This window comes from Coffea arabica, chromosome 6e (assembly GCF_036785885.1).
Source record: "Coffea arabica cultivar ET-39 chromosome 6e, Coffea Arabica ET-39 HiFi, whole genome shotgun sequence".
Taxonomy (NCBI): Eukaryota; Viridiplantae; Streptophyta; class Magnoliopsida; order Gentianales; family Rubiaceae; genus Coffea; species Coffea arabica.
Genome location: NC_092321.1, coordinates 17,011,229 through 17,025,496, shown reverse-complemented (window position 1 = coordinate 17,025,496; position 14,268 = coordinate 17,011,229). Strand labels below are relative to the sequence as shown.

The 14,268-nt window shown below is 35.8% G+C and overlaps 2 protein-coding genes across 2 annotated transcripts; one reads left to right on the top strand and one right to left on the bottom strand.

Annotated features, from left to right (window-relative positions):
• The first annotated feature begins 176 nt into the window (after positions 1 to 176).
• On the top strand, positions 177 to 3,757 carry LOC113696470 (alpha carbonic anhydrase 4). Its single transcript, XM_027215880.2, has 7 exons — positions 177 to 511; positions 1,394 to 1,617; positions 1,701 to 1,807; positions 1,961 to 2,063; positions 2,772 to 2,933; positions 3,023 to 3,076; positions 3,579 to 3,757. Exons 1-7 carry the CDS (start codon positions 421 to 423, stop codon positions 3,651 to 3,653), a joined length of 816 nt encoding a protein of 271 aa, XP_027071681.2. The 5' UTR covers positions 177 to 420; the 3' UTR covers positions 3,654 to 3,757.
• A 2,829-nt stretch (positions 3,758 to 6,586) lies between these two features.
• Positions 6,587 to 10,221, bottom strand: LOC113697329 (calcium-binding protein CBP-like). The gene is made up of 5 exons (XM_027216908.2): positions 9,568 to 10,221; positions 7,558 to 7,604; positions 7,279 to 7,454; positions 7,147 to 7,165; positions 6,587 to 6,983 (listed from the first exon to the last, which is right to left on the bottom strand). Exons 1-5 carry the CDS (start codon positions 10,121 to 10,123, stop codon positions 6,879 to 6,881), a joined length of 903 nt encoding a protein of 300 aa, XP_027072709.2. The 5' UTR covers positions 10,124 to 10,221; the 3' UTR covers positions 6,587 to 6,878.
• Between the last annotated feature and the right edge of the window lie 4,047 nt (positions 10,222 to 14,268).

Sequence of the window (14,268 nt, the reverse complement as noted above, 5' to 3'; positions counted from 1 at the left end):
ACCGATCAGAATTAATAATTAGCTCAATTGCATTTTCGCATCACGAAGTTTCGATGCTATTTGATGTTGATAAAAACTGCCCTTTACATGGACATTCTTCCACAAAGAAAGTAGGGAAAAATGAATTAATCGGAGGATATGACAAGTCAAAGACCGTTTGACTTGCATTCTGGACAAAATGACCAATAACATCATACAATCCAAAATTGTCCATTGATTCACCGATAAGTATGCCAGATTATTATGATCACTTTTCTAGTACTAGACAACTATTGTATTTAATCAATCCTGCTGTCTTGTTTCAAATACTATTCTTCTTCTTCTTCCTCCTTATGAAACCTTGATTGATCACAGATTTTGGCAGTGGGGTTGTGGGAATAACCGAAATAACACCACTAACGTACCATCCCGCAATCACTCATGGCCAAAAGGCAGAATTTCGTATCATTTCTCTTCATTTCATTCCTTTTTCTTCTGGTCACCTGCGAGAATGCTAATCCTTCTGAAGTTGGTATGATGTCTTCCTCCTTCATAGTTTTTCATTTGTTTTTCCTTTCCTAGATTAACCTTTTAGATATACATGCATGCAGATTTTATATATGTTATGAGCTTTAAAAGCATGCAAGTTAATTTCTGGTATCTTTTCCTGTAATTTCTATCGCAACTTATTTCTTGGTTGCAGATGCTATTGAGGTGTTGGGATTCACTTTTAAGCTTCTGTTTTGTGATCAACTCATTTTCTTGAAATCTGACGCCATATCTTTGTCAGTTTTGTTAAGCATCCATCAAATTTTGTTAGTGGTGGATGGAATTTGCCCATTAGCTTAAATCCCCAAAGCACAGATGAATTAAGCATGCCAATGTGTGCCCGTTCATTCTCAGCAATCGGTAATCTAACCAAACCAATGGTTACAATACTCTTGGCGCATTTAAGACAGATATAAAACAAGCGATTTGATGAAATTTTAACTGTGCATTCGAGATTACAATCAGTTGATTGTGTTTTATCTTTGCCCTCTCATGTGCTAAACCATGTTTCATGAGATTCCTCAGTTATCTTTATAAGATTTTATTCTATGACATTCAACAATGTAAAATAAATAAATAAATAAAATAAATCAGCTATTCTCTCCTCAAACCATTCATTGCTGGATTTTGGACCGCTTAGATTGGATAGAGTTTGTTACGCTTATTTTAGGAATTGCGCATGATTCCGAGTTTAGGTTAGGTCCGTTTAGTTTCTTGCTATAACTATCAAAATGTTAATGAAACCGGTAAGGGTACATGCCAAATGCCCACCATTACAATGTTGTTCCCCCGGTATAACCTCCCCTGTACCAATAAAGGGATCTGCAATCTTCTAATCTGTATGAACTGACAATGCATGGGGCAGAAAAAAAGGGTGAGGTTCCATTCACCTATCAAGAAGGAACTGGGAAAGGACCAAAGAACTGGGGCCACATTGACCCACAGTGGCAAGTTTGTGACAATGGGAAGTTGCAGTCTCCCATAGATCTTCTTGATGAACGGGCGCAGGCCTCCCCTAACTTAAAGGAACTGAAACGTGCTTATAAACCAGCTCCTGCAGTACTGAAAAACAGGGGACATGATATTATGGTAAGTTTCTACGGTTCGCTCATGTATTTAGTTCATGTTTCAAGTTCGTGATTTAGATGTAATATTCTTGGTGTTTTTACCAGGTCGAATGGACAGGCGATGCAGGAAAAATTATTGTAAACGGTACCGACTACAAAGTGCTGCAATGTCACTGGCATTCACCTTCTGAACACAACTTGAACGGGAAAAGGTTGGCATAAACAGATCAGTCCATCGATATATTTGTTGACATATATGTCTAACTTCTTTAGTTATACGTTTGAGCTTGGAGTACTTTTCATGGAGAATAGACATTTGGTGTTCTGTTACAGTAAAGTTCATGAATTCCAATTTTTTTTGGCAGGTACAATCTAGAGCTGCATCTTGTTCATAAAAATTCTCTTGGAGATACAGCTGTGGTTGGAATTCTATATGAACTTGGTCGTCCTGATCCTTTCCTTGCACAGGTGATTTCATGTGTTTCCAACACTTCAGTACGTCTGTTTCATTTGCTTTATCTTTAATCATATTTCTCTAGAATCTATATCTTTAACAGCATTATGAATAATTTCCACATTTAAGGGCTCATTTACAGCCACAAACTAGTGGAGCAATCAAATTTGCTAGCTTCAGTTCTGACAAATTTACAAAATATAATTGGTATCTTTTCTGAATTATCACCCTTGCGAAGAAGCAATTTCAACCGCGTCCCTATAGGAAATAAGCTAACAGGAATCGGTCAACGAGCTCCTTCTTTTTCGGGCTTGGGGACATTTTTGTCCTGCTTGTAACCAAACAGATCGAAGGACACCTCAATCTAATTATAATAGGTTATGAATCTAAATATTTTCTTGCTGTTTTGCAAATCAAGAGCGCATTTGAAAGATGACTACAGGTAAGCCCAGGTGCAAAATACTATTGCATTCGCTAAGGGAATAGGGACTGCATAGGAGGTGTGTCAGTAGATTCAATGTGCAGATACAATAATGTCAGTTATAAATAAGGTTGCCTGCATGTAGCTGTTTGGAACTTTGGATAGCCCAGAGGTTCCGGAGCTTCATTCACTTGTTTCAACTATAATATGCAAAGGCTAGTCGAGTTCATCTTTGTCTGTTTACACAGTTTTTGGATGACTGCATTTCAACAGTCTCACTTGAATTTTCTTTCTCCACTAGTTGTTGCACCATATCAAGACAACAGAAATAGGAGGAGCTGTTGATTTGGGGATTGTTAGCCCACTGGACATCAAGTTTGGAAGTAGAAAGTACTACAGATACGTTGGTTCTCTGACGATTCCTCCATGCACAGAAGGTGTTGTTTGGACAATAATCAAGAAGGTTTGAAAGAAAAACCCTTATTCCTCGTATGCATTAGTTTTACATATCCAATTTTTGCGCCCAATAATCAACAAATTTTGGATTTGTAGGTGAGGACAGTCTCAAGGGAGCAAATAAAAGCAATAACAGATGCTATGCAGGATGTAAGTCCTTTTTACTTCTCGTTTCGGTATCGATTTTATGACCAGCATTTTATATTGCTCTTCAGGTTCTTCTCTTTCTTAATTTCCCATATGAAAAACTTAGTAAGAGCTTTCTGAAGCTCATGCATGATCATGCTAACAAAAGAACACTCACATTGTGCATTACTTGGAAAACTTCTCCGGTAAAAAATGTTTTCTTTGAAGCTGGTAAGCTGCTGCCTGCTTGCTTACATCTTACCCGCCCTAACATTTGCTGAATGTTTAATCTCCAGACCTTGTGTCACGACTAGTTCAACACATCACAGATTTCAGTGATTTTCATAATTTAGTCACAAAACATATGGAATCAGTCATATAGAAGTCCTTCAACATAAAGCCATCCTTGGCGATTGAGATCTTGATCCAGCATCATTGGCAATATGAGGGGACAAATAGCTTGTCTTGGTTGTTTATTCCATGTCATTGCAATTCTCTTATAGATGCTCTGTTGTTTTCTCCTCAGGGATTTGAAGCAAATGCAAGGCCTATTCAACAGCAAAATGGAAGACAAGTGTATTTCTATAGACCCAAAGCTTAATACAACTTTCTTGAAAATAGTTATTGATACAACTTTTGTTACGGAAGCTAAACTTGACAAATATGTATTGGCATTTCGGTAATTACATACTGGCAGAGGTTATCGCCCCGATTACATGGACTTTCCTTCTTCTCGTCCATCTCTTTTTCTGTGATGGTAGTACCTTTTCATGCTCTTTATTATTTTCGTTCTTGTGAGCTATGAGGCTGTTTACAGCACTAGTAGATTATATAATTGCGCTCAAAGCTTTCAAAAGCCCATCCATTAGAGGCAAGATTACGGACAGCCACAAACATTACACGAGCATGAAATGGTAGAAAATTTCCCCCGCCTTAAAACAGGGCGAGGGACGAGGCACCATACACCCGCCCCATCCTCACATATAAAAAAATTATATATATATTTATATATATGTATTTATTTAAATTTATAGATGTATGTATAATACATATATATACACAATATAATAATTTAACTATAATCCAATTCTTTATATTTAATAATATAATTAATAACATAATTGTGTATCTCTAATGACTAATAAGTAATAATCTATTATTTAATAAGGTAACTAAACTAATAGTTCTATATTATCTATTCAGACTAAGTGACACACAATTGTGAATTGGTCCTATTACATCTCAGTCGGATGCTTTAATGTTATTTTCATGGTATTAATAGGTTGTTAATCTTCTTTAGTTATTAGTATTTGTAACTCGTTGAATGATTTAAGATTGAGTACTTGAGTATGTCTTTATTGAATATTTTGAGATAGAATGAATGATAAAATTATCCTATAGATGAGCAAATTGTTAAATATGATAGGTTGATTTCTTCCCTCGCGGGAACCGTGGGGGAAACTGGGCGGGGGCGGGGAAAGGATCCCCCATCCCAACCCCACCCTATTGCCACCCTTAGCTACTACTACTATGTCCAAAGGACTATCTACATTTAAAAATCCAAAGGACATCACTTTTTTCCCTGGACTTGAACAATGTTTTTAAATCTGGACCAAGGAGTGAATAAGAAGTGTTCCAATTCGTGGTTTTATCGCTTCGATCGATTCAACTTTAGTTCAAAGATTTAATCATTTTTTTAATTTATTTTAGTATTAAAAACTTTCAATAAAACTGAAATCTTTGTTTTAGAAAATAAAAATTTAGTAAAAACTGGTTGAATTTCTTAACTTTTACCGATTTTTACTAGTTCAACCGATTCTTGACCGAATTTGACCGACTCAATTCAATTTTTGAGTTAATATTATACCTAATCAAAGGCATGGCTGATTCATGATTCGATCGGTCCAATAGGCTAGTCTAGTCCAATTTTTAAAACATTGGTAATGAATAGTGATAAATAGTTAAAGATTGAGTAGAGTGATGTGAGGCCCATCCTAATTGATTTATATAGATTTATATAAGAGTAAGACATATGGGTTCACTGGAATCTTTTCAGCGCATTTACAGTTTTAAATTTTCATTCAAGTAAAATAGAAACTACCAGACTTCATAAATTAAAGATCTAGAGCTCAAATTCCCTAGAGTTCAAATTTCCCTCGTCTCTTTTCTTACTTCTTAAATTCCATCTTTCCCCTATTAGGGGAAAAATTGTAAAATGAACACTATTTTGGGACAAGAAATAGCATCTTGAATCCAAGTATTAAATCAACTATCTCTAGAGTAGTTGGTAACCAGGGAGAGGTTTAAGATTCTCCTTGGGTGTAGGTCAAAGAATCAAATCCCTTGACATGCATTTTTCTCCAAGATTTCCTAGAAAAATTTACCAACGGGTGCATCTGTCTGATCCAGTGACGATTCAGTTCCCTTCAAATTTTTCATTGACTCCTTTGACTCCATCCCTTCCCCTTAGTGTAGAGTAAAAGTAGGAGTAGGTGTAGAATCTATCGCGTTGGAAAAAAATCTGAGTATTAAGAAACAATTTTGGTCGATCTATCAAAATACTCCCCCCTCCCCCCCCCCCCCCCCCCGGGGCGCCAAAAAGCCCTACCTTTTTTCTTTTTTTGGATATAAGTAGGAATAAGGGAGGCTTACGGCATTTTAGTAATAGCGTACTAGTTGTTTGGCAAGGTAGCGGGTTAAAGTTGGCTGATATCACTTTTCATTTTGGGCACCGAAAAAATGAAAAGGTGGAAATTGTTTGAACTTCCGTTCCCTATACATAGCTTAATAGGTTGAATTGTTGCAATGTTCTTGGCACTTGCAGAAAGGAATAATACTACTGTTTTGAGGGCTCACGGTCTTGCGATCTGTGTCTGAAGGTGCTTGTAAACGAAGCACAATCTTCAGACGTGCACAACAAAGCAACACAAACCGCAGACTCAACAAGAAGTCCAAGTCTGCAGGCTTAACAACGTTGGCCTAAATCCACAATTTTCAATGTAAAAACCAATAGCCGCACGATAGAAGTGTACGGGAGGAAAACATTAAAGCTATCCGCATAGTTCCTATTATGGGTTTTGTGCTTTACCAGTGTAATACAACAGGGATAACTTCAGATACCTCTCCCGCAGTTTCTCATAATATCACTCGTCTTCTTGAAGTTTTTAAAATCTCACTTACCTCCCTTAAATTGACATTTTTTTTTGTAACATTTTAACTCATTTAAAAGAAATACAAGAAAGATAAAATTTTTGATCCAATACTACCCTTATGCTATCTTACCTATGCAATTTATAACAATAATAAAAAATAATATTAAATTAAATTTTTATAAGGTGTAAATTTTTTTATGTAACTATTTATTTTAGTTATATCGGAATAAAAGCAAAATTTACAACTATAAAGAGATTATTTTAATTTTCAATATAACTTAAATTACACAATAAATTAAAACATATATTCCTAAAAAAATCTTGACTTCCTTAATTTCCCCACCCACCCCACCCCCGCTCCCCCCACAACACAAAAAAAAAATTCCCAAAAAAAAAATTTTTAATTATGGCTCAGCAACCATAGGAGCAGTTTCAGAAAATTACAGAAAAGTTATACAGAACAAACTACATCCGGCGAAACACAACACCCCCACAATTACAAAATGCTATACTACGTAACCCAAACTTCAAAGCATAGAATTCCCACAAATTAGTTGCAAGAAAGTTTAATAACCAGGTAGTAAACTACATCCGGCGAGATTATCCAACAAAAAAAAAAAAACTACATCCGGCGAGACTAAGGAGTTAGTCTCGAGGAAATCCTTTGCACATCTCTATGCAATCAGAAAAGGCAACACAGTCAACATGAACGACTCGTAAGTGAAAGTTGCTGAGCCAGAGTACGAAGTATCCTTCTCCTTGAATTTCTCCGTCAGTCCCTGCACACGGTTCAATCATCTCAACTCACATGATATATGAATGTTAATACTAATTTCAACGTCATCCTTAATCGGTTAACAGTTAATAAGGCGAGCAATCAGCATGTAGCAAATGAAGAGGCAAAACTGGAGAGGGAATAGATGTTGTATAGAGCTGACGCACCTTTACGGTGAGGCAGCACCTGACCAAGCAGAAAAAATAAAAAGCAAAAACATTAGAAGACATATGATAATAGAACATATAAATCGTAGTATGAAAAAGAAAATATGGAGCACATAAAAAATGTGAACATACTCGATGAAATTGTCGTATTCAATGGCATTGCTCTTTCCGCCAGTTTTATCAAACTTAGACACCAGCAATTCCAAAACCACAGGTGATACTGCAAATCCCAGGCTAAGTAAGGCCTCTCTCAATTCTGAGGAATCAATCTTGCCACTCCTGTCCCTATCAAACCTTTCAAATATTGCCTGCACAAGCAACAAATAGACCGATCTCTATCAGATATCATGCAGAGGAAGATACATTCATCACATTAGGTGTGATTATGGAACTAAAAGCACATCAACTCACCCTCCAATTCTGAAGACTGTAGAAAAGTGAGGTGAACTCCTTGGGACCTGTTTTCAAGACAGCAAATCAAACATCAAAACTGCACCATCTTAATAACCAACTTGAATTTGGTCACAAATATTTTGGAAGAACAAGTCAATCTAATCAAAACACGGTAGGAAATTGTCAAAAAAATCATGACCCAGCTTGACCACTTAGAAGAGTTGAAATAACTAAATGTACACCATCAGCAGACAATATTTCAGCTTCCTAGTTTAAACAACTACCCAAAAAAAAAAAGGACAAACGCCAGTCATATTTAGTATAACTTGCAAGGCTGCCCTGCAAAGTTCATAAGACTTTAAATTGCCACAGAAAATGTGGCCAACAGAAATTTTAATATCATGAACACTCTTGTTCCTTAAGCAACATCATGACAACATCGGCAAGCAATTTCTTGTCCTCCTCTCAACAACCAGAAAACAAGGAAGCAGGAACAAGATGGATTTCTTCAAAAGATTAATACACAGGAAATATATCGCACGCAAAGAATCACATATTTTCATATCTGAAACAGAATAGTCATGCACCCACTAGAGAAGAAAACTTTTTGCTGCCAAGAGCAGGGAACTTAAAATATTACGGCTCATGCTTTGCCATTTGTCATCTTACTATACCATCTTATTTAGCAAATTTACTTCATCTCAAAATCTTTCCAATCACACATAACCTCTGATTATTTCCGCCAACACTATGGTAGTCAGGGCTTGAAGCAGGAAAAAACAAATTTGACGTCCCAATAAGAAGAACATCTAATATCATTAAACCCAAAAAGAACTCAACAACAACAAGAGGAAATAAAATGAAGAACTACCAAAAATGAACAGACCAGCGCATATCTTAAGAATGCAAACTATCAACCTAAATGACAATATGTATTCTAGGTGTAAAATTCACTCTAAGAGACTGACTTTCGTTGTTTTCTTGCATTTTAATTCTATTACTGTATCATGTGTTTCTACTTTGTACTGTTCTTTGTCTACCTTGTAACAAGTATATCAGCGGATAGACATGACATCCTTCCACAACATTACTGTTTCCTGACCTTGACAAATGCAACCTCCCACCCTGAAATCTCATGAAATTCTAAAATAACTGCCATTTTGATTTCATGCCCCACGAGTCTGAATGTTCCTTTTCATAAAATAGCCAAAACAATGTACAAGATTTTTTACTCAAGTGTTAAGCAGATAGATATCAAAGAGTTGCCACCACAGTCCATCACTAAGCTTAACCCCTGGTCCAAGAATAACAACTCCATTACGAATTGCAAATAAACCCCATACAACCCAGTGCCACGAATACATATTCTACAACCATCAATAATAGCCGCACAACAACAACAAAGAGCAATCAATAAATGCAGAAATGACATAAATTAATGATACGTGTAAAAATCACCAAGACCAGGTCCATTGGCCAACTAAACCACCCGCAAAAAGATAAACAAGTTCAATAATAGTCCACAACAAATTTTTTATCCAAACAACCACTCCACTGAGCCTCTAAGGTTTCAAATCCCAGTTAAACCCAAAAAGTCAAACAGCAAATACTTGGAATAGACCAATTCAACAAGACGAGAAAAATCCCATTCTTTTCAGATAATCTCGTGAACGTCACAAACACAGCTCCTTAAACCCCCCACCCACCCCCCAAAAAATAAACCCCCGGCTTTTCTTTATCTGGAGATAAGTCTGTCGTGGTCAATTGCTGGCTAGTTCTTTACGGCTAGACCAAGGCTGGTATAACACATCGGACAAGCAATGTTTTTAAACCCGGACCGTTGAGTGAACCGGATAGGCTTCAGGTTCACGGTTCACGGTTAAATTAACACCTTCGAGTCAATCAATGACTTGAACCATTAACACTAAAATTTGTACGGCACAAATATACAGCACAAATGCATATCGAAATGGATGTAAAAAGTACACAAAATAAATTTAAAAAATTAACCAAGAAAAGAAATTATACCAATTTTTCGAGCATTGGAATTGGTAAAAAGATACATTAGAAGATGAACAGTCCTCAAACTGAAGCTCTGATTGTACGACGAAAGTGCCTTCTGGAGCTCCTTATCATCAATAAATCCACTCCCATCCTGATCAGCAATTTGGAAGCAAGCAACGATATTGGGATCAGTGCCAGGCGGAAAAGCGGAGGGGACCAAAGCCGCAAAAGGGCTGCCATATGGTGGCGGTGGAGCTGGAGCACCGTAGGGAGCGGAGTGCGGTGGAGCTGGAGCACCGTAGGGAGCGGAGTGCGGTGGCGCTCCTGCTCCGTATGGGGCGGAGGCGGAAGGCTTGTTGTCCTTGGGAGGCTTTGCGGGGTCGGAGGAATAAGGTGGAGCAGACGGGCCGGAGTATGGGGTGGCAACTGGTGCGTACGGAGATTGTCCCGGTGGTGGTGGTGCTCCATAGGGTTGGGCGGACGGTGGTGGGGGTGCTCCGTAGGGTTGGGTGGAAGGCGGTGGTGGAGCGCCGTAGGGCGGTGGTGCACCGTAACCGTAATTATGAGGGTAACCCGACATTTTGGCTAATTGTTTTTGGGAATTTTACTATTTTTCAGTTTCTCGGAGATGCAAGAAAAGCTGAAGGGGGATAAGCTGAATTTATACAAAGCGGAACAGTTGTAAATTGTAATGCACCGAGTACGGTCAGATATTTTCCCACTTACAGTGGCAATTTCGTAGTAACACCCAACTTCGACTCCCAAATTACATTTTCGTTTTGTCTTTTACCGAATTTGGATTAAATACTGAGCCCCCCCCCCCCCCAAGGGCCCGTTTGGATTACGATGATTTAGAAAGGAGTACTCTGATACGAGTGTTTTTAAGTTAATTACAAATTAGTTTTCTTATTTTACGAAAAATTAGTTACTAAACACTTTAGATGAACTTTTTAATGTTTAAAAGTGCTTTTTTTTTTTGTTTAGTAAATGCATCGCAACTCCAAACGAGACATAAGGAGGCCGATCTTGCTTTCCATTTCCCTTTTTACTTAATGAGTTCATTATAGAACTCTTAACATTTTAATTAATGCACTCTGACTTGTGTTTGGATATCCATTTTTCCGTAAAAATTATTTTATTTATATCATAATATATTTTTGATAATTATTTTATACTTTATCAATTTGTTTTATCTTGCACTTAATACATCACAAAAAAAAAGGAGTTATGGCGTTGATCTAATAAATTTTTCTAAGTAATCTTCTATTCGAGCACAATCTTCATCCCCTTGAATTTCATAGCATAAAAATGAATCTTGCTCATATGGCGAAGCATCGTCCATGCATAAAATTCTAATTTGTTACATAAAACATCTAACTTCTCTAATCTTTTTTTCCTTCACTTGGTTTTATTTTCCTGGGATGAGCTGGGTAAAACAAACTTCAAATTATTATGCAGTAACGTTTGGGAAAAAAAAGAAAAGAAAATACCAGGCAATAAGGTCTTACTTACTAATAAGTAAATCTTAGTAAAGAATCCATAGATATTGACTCTAACATAGTTGACTATCCATTTCATTTGATACAACACGGCGCTAAACTCGGTTTGAAATGTGGGCAGCAATTCTTAAAGTCCAAAATTGCACTCAACTGACCTTTTTTTAATTCTTTTCTTGTCATTTGGTTCTTATATTTTAAGCAAATGTATTTGGCAAGTAGCATGACGGGAAGACGTGCGAGGACATTTTATAATTTTTTAGAGTCTATATATCTTTTACAATTCTTGCATCTTGACCTCCCATATGATTGAAGAGATACCTCCACCAATGCATTGCTTGAAAACATGTGCTTGCTTATCTAAAGGCCATCTACGATGAATTACACTTTATTTTGAGAGTAATACGTATGTATTTCATTTTTTATTATATTATCTCTCATCTCTCATTATAAATTACACTCTAAAGAGTATAACAATATGGATTTACAATTAAATCATACGCATGCTCGTACACACACATATATTATTTAATAATTCACTATATATATTCTGTAAAATTTAAAACTTTTAACATATTGTAAAATGGTAACCATAATCGTAGCTATTATGCGTGTAATGATCATGATATCGCATCATGGTTATATGAAAGCTCGTAACAATTGCGGTTTGCCTTGTTCCTCACCTTGCTTTCATATTGCGGCTTTGAAAAAAGAGATTCAGGGCTACAGATAAGATTAAGGCCATTGGGTGCTTGTTATTATACATGCAGAGTTCTTGTTCTAGCAATAGTTGGATGATAGAATGAACCATATTTTCTTTTCATGTTATATAACTTAGGAGGTGTTTGCATCGCATTCTGGAATCGGAATCAAGAAGAGAAATCTGTATCAGAATCATAAACCCCACTAACTGTGTGATTATGAATTTTAGTCATTCCTCCTTTCGTGTCTGGTTGGAAGTGAGATGGGATTTATTTCATTAATAAGTTAATCAATTTGAGACCCAAGATACAAACCGATAATGATAGGAGAAAGAATTTAGCATTTTCATTCCTATTAATTAATTCCTACGTACAATAGCCTACAAAAAATAGCTACGAGTATCATTAAACCTGATATCCATTTCTGCCCTTCATATCCACTTACCAAACAACCCCTTTGTGTATAGTGTTTGGCACAAAATACAACCAAGTTTATGTCTGATCTATATTGGGTTGAAAAGACATGGATTGAAGAATTATTTTCAAGATGCATTTATTTACACTAACTTTAGTTGCTTCAGTTGATCACAATTGGAGGAGGCGTTTGATAAAATTGAAATCTGAAGTTTAAATTTTTTAAATTATTGAATTATTAAGTATTATATATAATACATTTGAGTGTATATCACATATTTAGTAATAAGTGAATAGTTTATTATTTAATTTTAGGTTGATCACAATTGGAGGAGACTAAGGGTGCGTTTAATAAAACTGAAATCTGAAGTTTAAAATTTTTAAATTATTGAATTGTTAAGTATTAAATATGATATATTTGAGTGCATATTATATTCAGTGATAAGTGAATAATTTATCACTTAATTTTGGGGGGCGAGTTTTATCTAGAATATTCGGTGTCACTTAATTAATTCAGATGTTCAATTTAAGTGTTGAATCGAACTATCAAACACAGTATATATTTGATTATTCATTAGGGTTGCAATCTTTGTCCTACAGAGGTGCGCTACCCATTGTGAAATACGTGATTGAGGAGTTTGTGGATCCTTGGAGTTTGTGGATCCTTCACTGCTTTCCTTAGACGTTTAGGCTACCCTTTAGCATTTCTTGATGAGCTTATGATCTATGTTGTTTAATCCCGCTTAGTTCCATTCTTTTTTTTTGTTTTGTCAAAACCGCTTAGTTCCATTCGGTTGTATGAAATCATTGAGTTTACGCACTTTGAATTTGGTTACAAGCTTTGCTGTCAAAAATAAATTATGAGAGTCCAGTTGCATGTCCAAGGCACAGTTTAGGCTCAAACCAGGATGTTAGTTTGTCTATTTTGGTCTTTATGAATTAGGTGTTTTTTTAAGGTATTGTCAAAAATTTTATTATCTTATTATACATAAAAAAATTTAGTATTATGCTCTGTTATTTTCTTACTGAATTTAATTGAACACATGAAACAAAAGTCTTTGGAAGTAACAATTGAACCAAGCTCCACTCCAGAAGTTCTAACCACAATTACTCAAACTCAAAACTCTTCTGAAGAAGCTCAACTGCCAACCAAGAAGTACTGTACTTAGAGAAGCAAAAATCTAATCGTGTCCTTTTTCATCCCTATGTCATCTAAAGGATTGCAAAACTGCTGCCTTAGCTATTTACTTACCTCTCAAGACTACGACTTTATCTATCTATCTATCTATCTCAAGACAACGACTTATTACACCTTATTTACATATACTGATTTGCTTGCATAATCAACACATTTTTCAATCATCTTTCTATCTCACATATATCATATCAAAAAAGTGTTACGGTACTTTTTTCATAAAATTATCTCAAATAATTTACAATCCAAACACAACATTAACTCTCAATCTAATCTACAACTGTTATAATTCTCTCAACTGTTTATCTACTATAATAGTATGCAATGTTTTATCTACACATAGTATGACATTTTTTACTACCATTAACAATATGCCCTACCTAGGGGAAAAATAAATTGTCCAACATTACCAAATTATGGGCCTTCTCCCTAGTATAGAAAATATGGCAAACCCAACCTATTAATGTGCCTGTATATGTATCATGACCTTATTTTCGAATTTCATAAAGTCAACCAATTTAAAACACTAAAACTGTAGTAGGACCAGGCCAGCCTAAACTCGGCTCATCCGGTCTAAAATAATAGGGCCAAACCGCGTGTCTTATTTGGCTGGATAAAATTCGGCCCTAAATATGAACCTAATTTAATTGTGAGTTGAAGGTTTAACAAGGCTTAGCTTGACTAAAGCCCTGCTCATGTAATTATTTATAAAAACATGTTGGTTGTATATATAATAAGGGTAAATCTTTTATGTATTGTAAGTGTATACACTAACAAGTTTTGATGTATATCACATATATAAAGTTTGGTGTTTAAATTTAAATTGAGATAATGTAATATACATCTAGACATGTAGGTGCAGATACTGGTAATGTATGAAAGATTAATTCATATAATAATGTCTATAATTCAATAATTG